This window comes from Heterocephalus glaber, unplaced genomic scaffold, assembly GCF_053883595.1.
Source record: "Heterocephalus glaber isolate CG9 unplaced genomic scaffold, H.glaber_assembly_v1.0 deba00001504, whole genome shotgun sequence".
Taxonomy (NCBI): domain Eukaryota; kingdom Metazoa; phylum Chordata; class Mammalia; order Rodentia; family Bathyergidae; genus Heterocephalus; species Heterocephalus glaber.
In genome coordinates, this window is record NW_028258324.1 from 8,593,198 (window position 1) to 8,611,401 (window position 18,204).

The 18,204-nt window shown below is 37.5% G+C and overlaps 1 protein-coding gene across 2 annotated transcripts in view; it reads right to left on the reverse strand.

Moving 5' to 3' along the window:
* Window positions 1-961: 961 nt before the first annotated feature.
* Acad11 (acyl-CoA dehydrogenase family member 11) overlaps window positions 962-18,204 on the reverse strand; it is an 88,372-nt gene continuing 71,129 nt past the window's right edge. For both annotated transcript variants that reach the window (XM_021243521.2, XM_004834236.4), the window contains 3 exons: window positions 10,449-10,565; window positions 9,051-9,160; window positions 962-2,065 (listed from right to left, as the gene is read on the reverse strand). In XM_021243521.2, coding sequence (XP_021099180.1) covers window positions 1,951-2,065; window positions 9,051-9,160; window positions 10,449-10,565 — 342 coding nt within the window. In that variant the 3' untranslated portion in view covers window positions 962-1,950. The remainder of the gene's footprint in view (window positions 2,066-9,050; window positions 9,161-10,448; window positions 10,566-18,204) is intronic.

Genomic DNA, 18,204 nt, shown 5'->3' on the forward strand with positions numbered 1-18,204 from the left:
CTGGCAGTGAGACATACGAATTTCAGCCCTTTCATGATTGTGTTAAACATGACTTTACCTGAATAAATTAAATTAAAGGTAGAGAAAGAGGTAAGTATGAATCACATGGGGCAACTTACCATAGGGGTGGCTTGGTACATGACATGATTAATTGAGACAACCAATTCAGCCAGCTTTCCTCAAAGACAGAGAACATTACCACAAGATTATGAGAACCAGACATAACCTTTAATTCTGATTATCTCTAAAAGTCCTTATTTCTTCTAAATCACAACTTAAAATTAGCAATAAGATAAAATAGTTTGGGTTACAAAGTTTTATCTTCTTCAAATAAGGAGAACTTGTAAGGAAATCTTTGTTGTGTTCCATAAATTTCAAGGTGCTTCTCCACAGCTTTAGTAATCCTCACAACAAATCCTAGGTAGGTAATGGGCCTTTAGGATTAAAAAATTAATCCCAATGTATAGAAGGAATAATGAGGTATAGTGAAGTTAAAAGATATTGCAAAGCCCACACAGCATGAAGATCAGAGCTCAGGGCTTTGTCAGATTTCTGCTTCTCTCTTCCATGCTCACCCCAAGAAATGTAAATCACGACAAAGAATCCCTTTTCATCTGATATATGTGCTTTCTCCAAAAAAAAAAAAAAAAAAGTTTTTAGGGCCAGGAATTTAGCTCAGTAGTTTTGCCATCTGTCTCACAAACACAAGGACCTGAGTTTGATCCCCGGTACCAAAAGAAAAAAAACCATTTTAGGAATAAAATGTATTTGAAGATTTTAAAATTTTTCAGTTCCCATGGCATGTACACTAAAAAAAAGTAATAAGAAACAGGTGAAATTAATTTAAATAAATTTTTTATTTAATTCAACATTTCAAAAATATAATTTCAATGAGTAATCAATATAAAAGGTATTAATAAGATGTTTTACATTTTTCATGATAAATTTTCAAAATCTGGTGTATATTTTATACTTACTCTATTTTTATTTGGATACCAAATTTTGATTCAAAATACTTCATCTGTATTTAGATTTCACAAATCTTACATATGAAAAAGTGAATTGACATATCTACTTTATTCCAAGCATCCTTAAAAGATTTTCCAGTAACTGAGTTATGAATCAATATTTAAGTTACAATTTTTAAAAATTAAAACTCGAACTGCTCAGTGGCACAAGTCACCTGCAGCCAGCAGCTCTGCGGCTTGGGCCAGAGCTAGGAGGGTGTCTGCATAGGGCACTGCTGTTAACAGGGTGTCTTCCAGAGTAGACTGTCTTCTATCTCTTAAAATGAAAGTACTTCTTTTACCTGAAACTCTTCACTGTTCTCAACATTTTAAAAATAATTTAAATGAGTCTTAAATTTTCTCGTAATAATGGTGTTTCCCTGTAAGTTTTAAAGTGCATTCAGATTTAATACATCAGAGTTCTCTATTGGATTATAAAGAGTCTTATATGTCAATGAATTCTAAAATGACCCAATCAATCCTGCATCTTTTTCCAGTGCAAATATTACCACAGAGTGTTAAACCTGAAAAACCAGTGTTAAAAAGTGGTCCAACTATATGTTTTTCAAAGCAAGAGGAAATGTTTTTGGAGTTATTTACTTGCCTGAATAAGTCCTGACAATCAAAAAGTGAAAATTTTCTATGCCTGTGCTTTAGAAATAGCTCTCAATTTACTCCATGATCTGGTCACAATTTGCATTTAAAGAGTAGATGCTATCCCATGGAAGTACTAGAGCTAAAGACAATAGCTATGGTCTTTCTTATTTAACATATAGCTGTGTGACTCTTGAAATTACAAAATCCGCTGAACAAAATAGATACCAAAAATCTTTATAAGTGAGTAATTACCCTTTGCTCAAACTTCTAGGATACTCAAATGTTGGAGCTGATTAAGGTTGAAGGAAGGAGCCCTCTGGCCTCTGGACATGGCAGTGCTACTCTCTTACATCTTGGCTCTCAATCTTTTGGCTTGTTCCCGAAGCTCCATTTTTGCAATTGCTGAGAGGTGGACTTCGTCAGGTCCATCTGCTAAGCGCAGAGCTCGTGTTAGGGCATACCTGGGAAAAAACCAAACAAGCAGGGATTGCAGAATTTATCAAAGAGGAAATTTAAACTCTAAACTCATGGTTTAAATTCTAAACCATGACAATACTAATCCCACCAAGGTGGGAATAAGGCAAAGAGTACAGTGAAAATCAAGGAAGAAAGCCAAAGAGCTTCCAAGATGCCATTTCAAAGCTCCCAACATGGGAGTTTCACGATAGTTGAATAGAGTGCCTAATGCTCACCTCCTGCTCCACAAAGAACCAATGTACAGGAATAAAGCTGCATGCTGAGATGAGTGACCAAAGAGAACGTTGGAAATCAGCGAGAGACTGGGACCTCGGAGGATTAAGAGTTGTGGGAAGAGAGCATAGTAAGAGAAACAAAACACCCTAATACATAGCCAGAGGAGGGGAGCCTCTCCTTTGCAAGGTAAAAGTGAAAGGAAGCACCCTTGTAAACTCTACCAGAATGCATGCTGGCATTCCAGTCCTAAGTACTAGAGGTTTTATAAGCCTCACAGGTTTGCAGCCCACTTAGGTAAGTAACTTGAAGTCTGCATAGACTTGCTTTGGAAAAAGACTTCACATTATTTACTAGAGAAAACTCCAGGCTTCTGTACCAGGAGCTATGTTGAGAAGGGAGTTACTGTCAGAATTTGGACTGCTCTGGGGCTCAGAAACCCCTGCACATTCACATCTCTGGGCCTCCACTGCTCTGGCTTGGGGGATAGCTGCTTGTGAGCCCAACTTGGTCTAGCAGAATGACTATGACCTAACCCCAACTGGGGACCTGCATATTAGGTGGACAGATGCCACAACACAGAGGAGAATGGTATAAGCCACTCTTGAGAACCAAGAGATCAGACCACTTGCCCACTGAGATCGAGGGTGAGTCAGACACGTGGCCTTGGGCCTGAGGCAGAACTAAAGGTGGGTGCTCCACTGTTCCCACACCCTTCCCTCCACACCATGCTCAGGTGCTTGTTCCTGATGGGGAAGGGAGGGGACACCATGGCTCCTGCTGATCTCCTGTGCAAAGGACATGCCAACAGTGCTTTAGGCAACTTGGTGGCTACAGCTGTCACCCTGTCCCCAGATGCACAAAGTAAAAGAAGGCTTGGAGAAACACTACCTGGATTCAGCCAGTTCTGGTCCCAGGCACTCACTTCAGATAAAGGGTTTGTGTGAAAAAAGCTTTGGCTCTGTCTGTCATCCACTATGCTCAGGTATCCACTGTCCCTAAAGCGGAGAGGAACATCAAGGTTCCTACACCCCCATGGTTCCTGCCACTGCCATGCCTCCATACCTTGTTCTGCCACCACCTCTCCCCATACAGGAACTGGCTGTGAACCACTGACTCATAAGACCAGTTCTTCCAGGCCCTCACCCCTGCTGTGGCCACCAGTGCTAGATGCCTTGCTAGTAGCAGAGCTAGAATCAACAGTGCCTGAGGAAATTCCCACTGCCCAGTAGGAACACTATTCCCATAGTAGGAGAAGTCAGAGAGAGAACACTTACTGCTGTCAACACCACAACTGCCTGAAGTGCTAGGATGTACCCACTCTTGCATGGCCCACAGAAGCAGTAGGTTTCTTTGACTTCGACACAGTACACACTCTGCTCAAAGTCATTAACTACACCCAAGGAATCTATAGGGAAAGTACACTATGGACGCCCAGCTAGGACTAAAGCCAATATTGCACATCAGACCCACACTCCAAGACATATTCCAGGGGAAAGCCACTTGCTACAAAGACCAACCCATAAAAGTGGTTGTTATAGTTTGGATCTGGAATGGCCCTACAGGCTCATGTGTGAACGAGTTGGTCCTCAGCTGGTGATGCAAGTGGGAGGAGGTGGGATCCAGTTAGAAGAGATGGGTCATTGGAGACATGCCTCTGCAGGGCACATCTCATCCCTCTCTCTCCTTCATTTCCTTTCTCCTTACCTTCTCCTGCCCACCAAGAATAAGCTGCATTGTTTCACCATGCCCTTCTGCCATGATGTACTGCCTTGCTAAAGGCCCCAAAACAATAGAGCCCACTAACCATGGACTGAGACCTCTGAAAGTCTGAGCCAAAACAAACCTTTCCTCTTTTATGTTGATTTACTCAGGTTATTTGTCATAGCGACTGAAACCTGACTAGTACTGTTGTAGATATAACTGATACAACAGATGCACAAATCTCAATGTAGAAGCACAAAAAAATCTGAAAAAGCCACATGATATGACACTTTCAAAACAACATAATGACTTTCTAGCAAAGATCCCAAAGAAATTGAGATGGAATATCTGATGGGGAAGTTAAAAGAATGAGTATTTTTTTAGAAAGTTTAATGAGATCCAAGAGAGTACAGATGAACAGTTAAGTGAAATCAGGAAGACAATGCAGGTTTTTGTGTGAGAAATTCAGCAAACAGAGATCTCGAAAAAGAAATCTTGGAAATGAAGAGCTCAGTAAGTCACATAAAAAAATACAGTTTAAAGCCCCATCAACAAAAGAGATTAAGTAGAAAAAAAGAATATCTGAATCTGACAACAGATCTTTTGAAATATCTTGGCCAGATTAAAAATAAAAACAAAATAAAATCCCAACAAACCAACCAACCAAACAAAAAGAATGAAGAGTTTCAAGACTTTTGGGACAATATTAAATGAACAAATATCCACATTTTGAGACTACCTGAATGCAAGGAAAAAAGGGCATAGAAAACCCCTGGCAGAAAACTTCTCTAATCTTGAGAAAGATACGGACATCTATATAAAGGAGGCTTATAGGACCCCAAATAAACATGACTAGAGAAGATCTTCACCAAGGCACTTCATTGTCAAACTGTCAAAAATACATGGCAAAAGGGCCGGGATTTAGCTCAGTGGTTTCGCTGCCTGCTGTGCAAGCACAAGGACCCGAGTTCGATCCCTGGTACCAAAAAAAAAAAATACATGGCAAAGAAAGAATTAAAAAATCTGTGAGAGAAAAGCACCAAGTCACTATTAAGTGACTAAGAGCAGAATTCTCAGGAGAGACCCTCAAGGCTAGGAGGGAAGAGAACGTCATATTCCAGGCCCTGACAGAAAAGAATTGCTACCCAAGATTTCTATACACCACAAGACTATTAAGAAATGAAGGAGCATAAGTTTTTGCTCTCAAGGCAAGCAAAAACTGAAGGAACATATAACCACCAGACCAGCCTTGGAAAAGATACTCACAGCGATACTATACCCAGAGGCGAAAGAAAGATAACTACCATCTCTGCAAAGCATGTGAAAGTATAACATCATATCAGAAGAGTAGATACACAAAAGAGAAACAGAAAAGAATCTAACATTTTAATACCATAAGCCATCACCCACAAAAATGAATCAGAGGAGGAACAAAGAATATTCAAAACAACTAGAAGGAAATCAATAGTTACAGGAATATGACCTAACAAAATTGAATGAAGGGGGCATAGAAACATGAATAGACTAATGGCAAGTAATGAGATTGGGTCATTAATAAAAAGTTTGTGGGACTGTGGTATAATTAAGTGGTATAGTGCTTGGCTAGCATATGTGAGGCCCTGGGTTCTATCCCTAGGGCACATACACACACACACACACACACACACACACACACACACACACACACACAAAGTCTCCTAACAAAAATCCAAGATTCACTAGTGAATTTTACCAATCATGTAAGGGAGAAATGCCATTTTTCTCAAACTATTCCAAAGTCATTCTATGAGGCCAGCATTACACTTTTACCATAACTGGACAATGACACAACAAAAACATATAAATCAATATCCCTGATGACCATACATACAACAAAATACTAGAAAATAAAAATTCAACCGCACATCAAAATATCATACACCATGATTGTTAGTTTCATTCTAGGAATGCAAGTATGATTCAATATGCAAATCAATGAACATGATACAGCATATGAACAGAATGATCAAAACCATATTATCATCTAAACAGGTACAGAAAAAGCATTTGATAAAATTTAATAACAAAAAGCTCTGAATAAATTAGGTATAAAAGGATCATACTGCAACATAATAAAGGTTATATTGACAAACCCACAACTAATATTACCCTAAATAGGAAAAAGCCACAAGCATTTCCTCTAAGAATAGGAACAGGACAAGCACATCCAGTCATTACTCTTCTATAACATACTACTAGGAGTCTTAGCCAGAGTATTTGGGCAAGAGAAAGACATAAAATGCATATAAATAAAAAGGCCGGAAGTCAGATTTATCTCTTTTTTTTTGCAGATGATATGGCTCTATACAATTCCTCCCTAAAAACTATTAGAACTGCTAAACAAATTTAGTAAAGTAGAAGAACACAAAATCAACACACAAAAATCAGTAGCTTTTCTATATGTCAATGATTCCTAAGTAAGAAATAATGAAAGCAACACCATTCACAATAGCTACAAAAATGCACAAATGAATTTAACCAAGGAAGTGGAGAAGATCTCTACAATAATATATTACAAAGGATGACAAAAGATACTGAAGAGAACACAAACTATGGAAAGACTTCTCATGTTCACAGACTGGAAAAGTAAGTATTGTTAAAATGCCCACACAACCCAAAGCAATCTACAGATGCAGTGGAATTCCCATCAAAATACCAATAACGTTCTTCACAGAACTAAAAAAAAAAAAATCTTAAAATGCACATGAAAGCATAAAAAATCCCCAAATAGCCAAAGCCATTTTGAGCAAAAAGAAGAAAGCTAGAGGCATCATAGTATCTGATTTCCATAGTAACAAAATCAGCATAATGTATAACAGATACACAGATCGATGAAAGTAAACAGAGATCCAAGAAGTAAACACAGGTATTCACAGCCAATTCTCAAAAAAGGGGCAAAGCAAACAAACAAACAACCCCCCAACACACACATTGAAAAAAGGGCAGCCTCTTCAAAAAATGGAGCTGAGAAAACTAGATATCCACATGCAGAAGACTGAAACTAGACCCCTATTATCTTTCACCTTGTGCAAAAATCAGCTCAAAATCAGGTAAAGACTGAATGCAAACCCTGAAACTTTGAGGCTATTAAAAGAAAACAAAGGACTAACACCTAAAGATGTTGGTACAGGTAATGATTTTTCTGGCTAGGACCCCAATAGTATAGGAAACAAAAACAAAATCTGACAAATGGGATTATATCTGAAAAGCCTGGTACAGCAAAGGAAACACATAGCAGAGTAAAGACTCAAAGAGAATGAGAGAAGATATTTACTAACTCTATTTATCTCACAGATGGTTAGTATCCAGAATACAAAAAGAACTCAAAAATGTAACAACAAACCAAGTAACCCAATTAAAAATGGATCATCTTAATAGCTACTTCTCAAAATAAGAAATATAGATGGCCAACAAATTTATGAAAAAAATGCTCAATATCATTAGCCACCAGGGAAATGCAAATAAAAATCAAAATTCCAATGGGATATCATCCCACCCTAGTTAGGATTACCATAAAGAAGAAAAAATATAACAAATACTGGCAAGTGTATCAAGAAAAAGGAACTCTTATACACTGTTGGTGAGAATATAAATTTAGTACAGTCATTATAAAGTGTGAAGTTTCTTCAAGAAACTGAAAATATATCTACCATATGATCCAGCTAATCCCACTTCTGGGTGTACATCCAAAGGCAATGAAAGTGGCATACTAGAGAGAAACCTGCATGTCCATGTTTTTACTGCAACATTACTCACAACAGCTAAGATAAAGACAGGCTAGGTGTCCACTAACAGATGAGTAGATATAGAAAATGTGGTTTATATACCCAATGCCATAGTATTATTCATCCATAAAGAAGGAAATCCTATTATTTGTAGCAAAATGAATGAGACTGGTGGACATTAAGTCAAAATAAGACAGATATGGGCCAGGGATGTAGCTCACTGGCACCCTGCCTGCCTGGCAAGCACAAGGTCCCGAGTTCAAAAACAAGGTCCTGAGTTTCAAAACAACAACAAAACAACAACAACAACAACAACAAAAAACCCAGACAGATACAGGAAGACAAATACCACATGTTCTCTCTCATATTTGGAAACTAAAATGGGTTGAGTTGAAAATAAAATCCTGTTTAATAAGAATTAGGAAGGGGACTAGGAAAGAGGTAGAAAAAGTGTGGCTGGATTTGATCAGTGCATGCTGTAAGCATGTATGGAAACACTGCACTTAACCCCATTAAGATGTACAGTTAATATGAGTTACTAATAAAGTGAAATTCCCAACGTCAGAAAGTAGAATCTTAAATGGCAAGGTACAGTGAGTGGGGTTTGCTATATGTTTCCAGAAGTTGCTGTAACTAAGATATTTTAGGTAAGCCACAGGCAGCAAATGACATGACAGTACGTATTTAGTTCTTTCTTAAGGTGAGAAATTGATGGGGTACATGACTCTACCTCTGTTGTGAGAGATAAGGTGGCATTATGACCGTGTGTGGAGATGGACAGATGGGGAATGTGCAAATCTTCCTTGTCTTCCAGTAATCAAAACCTGGACACAGGATGGTCACAGCATGCACTGCTGCCAATGGAGCTGCTGCCCCTGTGCGGGTGGCACACTGTCCTAGTGAACACATTCTGGATCTGGGTTCCCCTTGGCTGTCTCTGTGCCCCTCTCCTCCTTCCTGTTTCTGGGTGAAACTCCACACTGTGTCTGTAGGAACCCTCAGAGGGTTGCTTTAGTGTACAAGTGAGCACAAAGGAGTGAGATGGTGACTGTGTTCATAACAGCAACTATTTCTTGGAAACTCTACATCAACCCTATATCACTTCATTTAGCCTTCAGTTACATTTCAAAGTCAGTTCTTAGCTTTATTTTCTTCCTAAACAATTAGTGTCAAAGCATCTGTAATCTTATTTCATTTTTATTTGACACATATTGGTATGTATGTCATCGATAGATTTTAAAATTCCAAGCCTGTCAAAAGTAGCTATTCTGAAATGCCATCTACTCACATGTTAGACAAGGGGTAGTCCTGGGAGACGCCCGCACCGCCGCACACCTGGATGGCCCGGTCAATGATCTTGCAGACGGCCCGGGGAGCAACCACTTTGATCATTGCAATCTATATAAGCAGGATATGAAAAGAATGCTTCTTTCTTAGAACTATACACAATGTGCCAGAATTTGATATAATCTATATTTTTTCTCTGCAAAATGAAACAAGAAAACTTTCCCACACCCAAGTCACCACTGAACAGGCAACAAAGAGATCTGCTGAAATGCAGTTAATGGCCATATTTCAGTCAATACAGACTTTTTAGAAAGGGATAGCTCTTCCAAATCATATTTTATTCTTTTATTTGTAACTTGCTTTCCTTCCAAAAAGATTTCAGGCAGTTCATAGGTCACATTCATCACATTCATAAAAACAGTCATAAAAACAGTTTAAGGGCTCCACTAGTCAATTTGTCTTAGCAACTTTATGGGTTTTTAAGAATTAAATGATTATGTCCTTGATTCATATAAGCTTATCACAAGAAGGCAGAGGACAACAGGAGCCCTTCATAAAACATTTACTGCATGGCAGAATCATCCTTTGCATTTAGGTTACTCTCCACGAGAATCCAGACCCAAGGCAGAAAGGTTAAATACTTTGCCCACAGTCCAAGGCCAGCAGAAAGTGGTATAGTGGTTACTATTAACAACAGATCTGTGGACAGCCTAGTACTTCCTCACTCTTTGCTGCATCTCAAGAGTGCTGAAGATATTCTGGATTCCAAAAATCATTTCCTAAAGTAGCACAGTGAAAGGAAAGCTAGCAAGTGATAGACACTTAAGATTTGTGTGTGTAGGGCTGGGGATTTAGCTCAGTGGTTTCACTGCCTGCTGCACAAGCACAAGGACCCAAGTTCGATCCCCGGTACCAAAAAAAAAAAAAAAAAAATTTGTGTGTGTGTGTGTGTGGTACTAGGGATTGAATCTAAGGCCTAGTGCATGCTAGATAAGCCACTGAGCTACATTCCAGCCCTTTTTTCTTTCTTTTCCAGCTACTTATAAGACTTGCTAATAAAAAATTTTTATTAGTACATGTTTGTAATGGCTACATTAGTACATGTAATAATGACTACATTCATTGTGGGGATTTGGCACACATACATTTTTATTCTTTGAGACAGGGTCTCAATTAGTTGCTCAGGCTGGCGTTAAGCTTGTAATCTTCCTGCCTCAGCCTACCAACTGTCATTATAAGCATGCATCACAATACCAGACTCATTTATAGTCTTTAAACCAAAAATCACATGGGGCTTCTAACATTCTCAGTGCTTTCAAGGTGCCATGAAACTCGAAATGCCCAAAGGATGGGAAAACCTGAAGAAGCCTCTACAGTTGATGAACCAGGGCTGCCTCACCTCTTTCCTAGCACCAGCACTGCCCAGAGTATCTATACTGTGGGCAGCTTTCAAGGTCAACAAGCGGATCTCCTCGATGGCAATGCGGCTTTCAGCAATCCAGTGGGCCACAACCTCCTGTATAGGAACAAAGGGAAGAAGGAGATAAGCTGGTGTCTGACATCCACATGTAACACAGTCTTGAAGATTGGTGAAAACACTTGCTAGGCCAACAACTGTTGACAAGCCCCACTATATATATAGTCGAATGCACAAGCTGATTTGTACCAGTCTAGCCAGATACCTGTGGAATATTACAGTTAGAACTGGAACATTTTAGAAAGAAACTGTATTTGTTCAGAAAGATAATTTATTTGGATATCTTACTAAGGTCAACATTGCTAAACTGAGCAACTGTCCTACTGCCAAATTACTTATCAGCCCTCCTGAATACTATGTCACATGCTCTCACTAAACCTGGTTATGGTGGCACTGGTTATAGTCCAACTGCATATTTTCAAGGCACAATTTCAGTGTGGGGATGGTCCAGGAGCCCTTTATTGTGTTATTATTTATGTACAATTATCTTTTTATCTGGTTGACAGTTCTATGAATGTAACACATGTAGATCAGTGTAGTCACAAATGGGATACAGAACACTTCTGTCTCCCCCCAAAAAACTCCCTAGTGTTGACCCATTTTGTCACACCACCCCACCTAACCTCTGGCAACTACTGACAGGTTCTTCATCCCTATAGCTTTGCCTTTTCCAGAATGTTAAGTAAATGAAATCATCCAAGAATCAGTTCTCTTGAGACTGGCTCAATGCCTCTGAGTTACACCCAAAGTGTTCTGTGTATCAAGAGTCCATTCTTTGTATTGCTAAGTAGAATGCCAGTATAGGGATGTATTACAGTTTGTTTACCCATTCACTTAGGCTGCTTCTAGCTTGGGATTATTAACAGAGCTTCTATAAACATTTGTATATGTTTTTTGTATGGATGTACATTTTCTTTTTCTTTTTTCTTTTTGGTACCGGGGATTGAACTCGGGTCCTTGCGCTTGTGCAGCAGGCGGGGAAACCACTGAGCTAAATTCCCGACCCTACATTTTCATTTTTTAAAGCAGATAACTGGTGTGGAATTATGTGGTTACTGGTAAATGTTTATAAGATGTTACTGGTGTGTCAAAGTGGCTGTACTATTTGACATTCAAACCAGCAGTCTATGAGAGTTCAGTTCTTCCCCAAATCGCTGACACATTTTCAGTATTTTTTAAAAACAGTACTTTAGGGGCTGGGGATTTAGCTCAGTGGTTCCAACACCTGCCTCGCAAGCACAAGGTCCTGAGTTTGATCCCTGGTACCAAAACAATAACAACAACAACAACAAAAACCCCCCAGTACTTTAGTCATTATAACAGTATACAGAGATATCTCATTATGGTTTTGATTTGCACTGCCCTAAGAGTTAATACTGTTCATCCTCTTTTGATGTGTTTATTTGCTATTTATTTATTTATTTATTTATTTATTTATTTATTTTGGTGCTGGGGATTGAACTCAGGACCTTGCACTTTTGAGGCAGGTGTGGTGCCACTGAGCTAAATCCCTGGCCTGTTTATTTGCTATTTCTATATCCTCTGCGATAACTCATCTGTTCAAGTTCAGAAGAAACTCACTTTAAATATGATAGAAACATGGTGAAAGTAAAACAGCAACACAAAAGGAAAATATATATTATGCAAACACTAATCAAATGTCGGATAAAGTAGAATTCAGAGCAAAGAAAAACAGATGGTCATTATATTAATGATAAAAAGGTTAACCCATCAAGAAAACATAGCAATCATAAATGTGTACGCAGCAAACAACACAACTGCTAAAAAATGTAAAAAAAAAAAAACACCTGATAGAACATCTACATGGAACTCTATGAACATAAAAATAGAACATATCAAACTCTGCAGGCTACAGGTAAAGTAGTTCTGAGAGGGAAATTTATAGCACTAAATCCATACATTAGATAAGAGGGAAAGTATCTCAAAAATCTATGTAATCACCACAAGAATGTATAAAAAGAACAGTAAAATACCCCCACAGCAAAAGAAAATAATAACCACTTTGATCATTGACAACAAAAGTAGGGGAAATAGACAACAAAATAGGGGAAACCAGTGAAAAAAAGACCTTGATAACAGAATACACATACTCTAGTACTCTAAACACATAAAACTGATGGTTTAGAGAAAATGGATCGCTTTCTCTGAAAGCACAAGCTACTAAAACCCATCCAATATAAAATATTAAGGAAATTGAATTTAAAATTTATCATCCTACTCTATCCCCCAAATCTCCTAGCCCAATCAGTATCACAGGAGAATTCTACCAAACATTCAAAGAAAAATCAGTATCAATTCTAGACAATCTCTTTCAAAAATGGAAAGAAATGGGACACTTCCCAAGTCATTTGTATAGCTAGTATGACCCTGATGCTAGAACCATATAAAGGCAATAAGAAAAAGGAAATTACATATCAATATACCTCATTGATACAGATGGCAAAGTCCTTAACTAAATATCAGCAAACCACACAATAGTGGTTACCAGAGGCTGGGAAGAGTAGGGAGGAGTAAAGGAGAGATGGGCAATGGTGGGTTACCTGTAACCTTGATTTGACCATTATACAATGTATGCATTTACAAAAACATCACATGGTGTCCCATAAATATTTATAATTTTTGTATGTCAAAAATATTAGCACACAAAAAAATTAGCGAATAGAATTCAGAAATATATAATAAGAATTATGCACCATAACAAAGTGGAATTTTTCCAAGGATGCAAAGCTGGTTCAGTATTTGAAAATCAATCAATATGCTTCACCAAATTAACATACTAGAGAAAAACCTTACAGTCATATAATTTAATGAAGAAAAATCATTTGTCAAGTTGTTAACTCTCATAATAAAAAGTCTTAGAAAATTAGTTGTACAGAAGAACTGAACTTCAAAAACCTACAGCTAATGTTATGCTTAATGCTTCCTTAAGTTTGTGAACAAGGTAAGCATATCAGCCTTCACCACTCTTATTCAACAAAAGGCAAGTCAAGAAAAGAAAAGGCATACACAAGAGAAAGGGAGAAATAAAACTGTCCCTTATTTGCAGATGTCATGATTGACTATGTAAACTCCCGAGTGATCTACTAAAACTTCTAGAAAGGATAAGTGAGTTCATCAAGGTCACGGTATATAAGATAAACATATAAAAATCAACTGAATTTATAAATACTAGTAAAAAAACAAATGGACACTGAAATTAAAAATACAATACCATTTATAATTGCTTAAAAAGTACTTATGTGCAAATAAAGTCATGAGTTGCTTAACTATGAGATGCATTCTGAGAAATGTGTTAAGTGATTTTGTATGTGAACATCATAGAGGGAATTTACACAAACTAAAACAGCTGTGATGTGACTGAGCAATATAATTATGAGACCACTATCATATATGCACTCCATCATTAAAACATAGTTATGTGGTTCATGACTGTATGACAAGGCATATGGACATGTATGCTGAAGTTCTAGATATGACAGGAAAGGGAATGCTAAATCAATGGAGAGGTGTTCTCTACCATGTTTACAGAATAGGAAACTCAATACAGTAAAGATATCAATTCTTTCTACAAAGATATATAGGTTTAACATAATTCCTATCAAAATCCTAGCAAGATTTTTTTTGCAGATATAAACAAGATTATTATAAAAAATTATATAGAAAAGCAAAGTAACTAGAATAGCTAAAACACTTGAAAGGGAAGAATAAAATGAAAGGAATCATTAGAGCTTATTTCAAGACTAGTTATATGACTACATGAGGAGTAAGTGAAACTGTTGGCAAAGAGACACATAATTAGGACATAAAAGGGAACCAAAACCAATTTAATAGGGGAAACAATTCAATAGCAGAAAATATCCTTTCAACAACAATTGGACATCTATAGGCAAAACAAAACAAAAAACCTTGACCCAAGTCCCATTCATTATACAAAAATTAACTTAAAATGCACCACACTTTCAAATGTAAAATGTAAAACTTTTGGAAGAATTATAGGAGAAAAGAATCAGGATATATGGTAAAGCAGAGTTCTTAGACTTAACACTAAAAGCATGATCCATAAAAGAAAAAAAAACCACAAATTAGCATTTATTTAGCATAGTGAACATTCTCTGAGGTTTCTCCCGTTTCCAGAATTTAGAAGTGAGGAGGTATTTGGAAGAAACTGGAAAACAAACCTCACCATAAATCTCACAAATAAAAACTCATTCATAGTTCAGCACTGAACCCTAGGGTTCACACTAAATGCTTCTGGTTAGCCAAAATGGGCTTTTTGGGGCTGGAGATTTAGCTCAGTGGTGCCACGCCTGCCTCACAAGTGTAAGGTCCTGAGTTCAATCCTTGGTATTGAAAAAAGAAAATAGGCTTTTTGGTTCCAAATTTTAAACAGAATTATTTAAAATGAAGAATAATGTTTGTTAGGTAAATTAGGCTGGCAGAAAATTACAGGGCCCCGATTCAAGCCACATTAACCTTCCCCAGCTATTTTTATGCTTGGTTTTATTTGCTCTGGGACATTTTCTCAGCAGAGGATGTTTGATTAGGTTTTCACTAGAGCAGTGATGTTCAATATGACAACTGCTAACCATATGTGGCTACCAAGCATTTGAAATATACCCAATCTGAAGTGAAGTGTGTTAGAAGTATAAAATATATGCCAGGTTTTAAAGAATCATTACTAAAAAAGAATGTAAAATATCTAATTAGTAACATTTTTATATTGATTTCATATTGAAATGGTCACATTTTGGGTACTGGTGCCTTGGTTTACAAACTTAGTCTTATGATTTTGGGGAAAATGGCTGCATTTGTGTTTGTGTGGGGAGGATGGCCGTGGTTGTGTCTGTCACCCAAAGTGGAGTTTGTGAACAGAAGCAAACTTTTGTCAAACACTTTTGTTTGTGAACCAAATTGCTTGCAAACAGAAGCATTCATGAACCAAGGTATTACTGTGTTGGGTTAAATAAAATTTTAAAAATAGGGCTGGGGATTTAGCTCAGTGGTTTTGCCACCTACTGCGCAAGTGCAAGGATCTGAGTTCGATCCCCGGTACCAAAATAAATAAATAAATAAATAAAAATAATTTTATCTGTTTCTTTTTACTTTTTAAAAATGTGACTATACTAAAAGCAGATTTAAAATTACATTTAGGGTTTAATGTGTATTTCTGCTGGACAGCACTGCCTTCGAGGCTTAAAGTTGGCTCTAAATTAACAATTTCAAACAGAGTGCTGGCAGCCAATGAATATTTTTTTGACGGATGCAAAATTGGGTAGTTATAACTTCAACAGACTCTAAGTGCACTTACTTCTTAGCTACAGAATAAAGAACATGTTTTCAGCTGTGTCTCTAAAGACCCTAGATTTTGCCAAACAGCTTTAAGTGGGTAGAAACTGAGTGCTCTAGGAAACTGCCAAATTTATTTACTAAGACTGAACTTTATGCTTTAGAGTCTGCAGTAATTTATCAGATAGCTGGATGGAGTCTCTGAATTCAGGAAAATGGAATGTTGAAGTCACAAATTGGGGGAGAAAAGCTGGCCCAGATGCCTGTTTATGACATGCTCATTCATCTCTTTTTGCTTCTGCCAGGTCATTTTATTTATGCCAGATATGAAGTTTCCAGTGAAGAGAGGCATATTTTTTAAAAAGCCCAGGCTTGTTCTGCATAATACATTAACTTTATAAGGCTGGAGAGAAATTTCTCTCTGGTGCAGCATTGACACTTCACTCATGAACACAGCTTCATGTGTTCAGGCTGCCCATGCCTCAGCTTTCCTGTGTCCTCCCTTACCCTGCTCCAGGGCATGCTTGGCTACAGGCTTGAAAAGACAACAGGGAAGAAGCCCAGGTCAGTGGGAGCCCTGACCAACTCTCTAGTCCCTACTGTAGCCTTAGGGGATAATTTGACTATCCCAGTTTCTTTAAAAAGTGGCATCTATGACCTCAAAAGCTCACACTTTCTTAGAGCCTCCTTGCCCATAAAGAGCTGAACCCTTCCCCCTTACCATATACTAAATGGGTTCCCTACAAACTATTTCCAGGTATAGTGTCGTAAAGTTGGCTATATTCTTTTCAGAACAGGGTTGTAAATTAATCAACTTTATACTGGATGAGCATAAGTACTTTACAAAATATTAGCATTAGTAAGTATTGCTATTATTACTAACACTGAGCATGTAATACTTTACAAGAAGCAAACATAGCCTGGAAGAGTTTAGTCTGTAAAACATATACTGCAAATAATTTTTTTTCGAATCAGGGATTTGCCAAGTCACTTAGTTGACAGAAACCACCTTGGAATCCTTCTCCCTCAGTCTCCCAGAGAGGTGGAATTACAGGTATGTGTTGCCATACCTGGTTTGCAAAATTTTATAAGATTATAAATGTATTTTACAAGAGAATCAATGTACTAAAATACACTTGTCTAGCAAATACAAATGCAATTCTGTCAACACAAGTTTGAATTAATACTAACATGGTAATAATAATAAATATTAAATATTTAATAATAGTTGTTCTTGCTTTCTTCAAAATTAGAAGCTGGCTGGGGATTTAACTTAGTGGTGCCCACGCCTGCCTTGCAAGTGCAAGGTCCTGATTTTGACCCCTGGTATCAGAAAAAAAAAAAAAAATTAGAAGCCCTTTGTAGGGGATGGTTTGGCTATTCCATTTTCTCCTAAGAAAAGCTTTTCAAGGAAGTCTGAAATGATACCTCCTTTTCCCTGTTGATACGTATTTACTAATTTTTACTATATTGCCTACTATAACTGTGTATAGCATTTTGTAAATAAGACTCTATAGAATATAATTTACAGAAGAAAATTCAAAAAGTTATGAACATCCCACCAAAGGTTGGTGGGATTTCTACTTGAATTTCTCAGTAACAAGAAACTGTTTTTTGAAGCACTCCATTCCATTTTAAAATTTCTCTTACAGAACATTCCTGCTTTCCCAGAGCTTTGGGTTGCTTTTATACAGCTTCCACTTATCTGTCCTAATTCCTTCCAGAAAACAAAGGAGAAGACAAGTCCCCCTTCCTAGGATAGCCTCTTCCTTTCCAGAAAGAGCTTTAAGGTACCAGCTGCTGTAGAGAATGAGGGTCTAGGAAACGGAAGCAACTGCCTACACTCTGCATGCTCGAAAATGGCAGTACTTTGGAGCTACTTAACCCTTCACAAAGGTAAACACTTCTCATCAGACTATATTAAATGCAGACAGGGTATGCTTTATGGCAGCACTGACGAACCTTTTAGAGACCGAGTGCCAAACTGCAGCCCAAAACCCACTTATTTATCACAAAGTGGCAACATTGCAATTAAACCCGAATACTGAAGTTTTAGTTTAGAAGAAGCAACTCTAGGTTAACTTGTTTTGTCTTAAAAGAAAAACACAATAACACGCGTGCCATTGGTTTGCCACCACTGCACTATGGGAAAGAATCACCTTTGTCATGCAGGGGGAATCTCTTTCCCACTAACATTTTTGCTTAAGGTTAGTGTTGTTGATACAGAAAAGTTTTAGATAACTTAATGGATTGACTATTATGGTAGTTGTAGAAGAAAATAAGTAATGTGTTCTTTTAAGATTTGCTTTTCAGGTAACTCCTAGTTTAAGGTGACAATTATCCAACTCTAACCAGTAACTTCATTAACCTA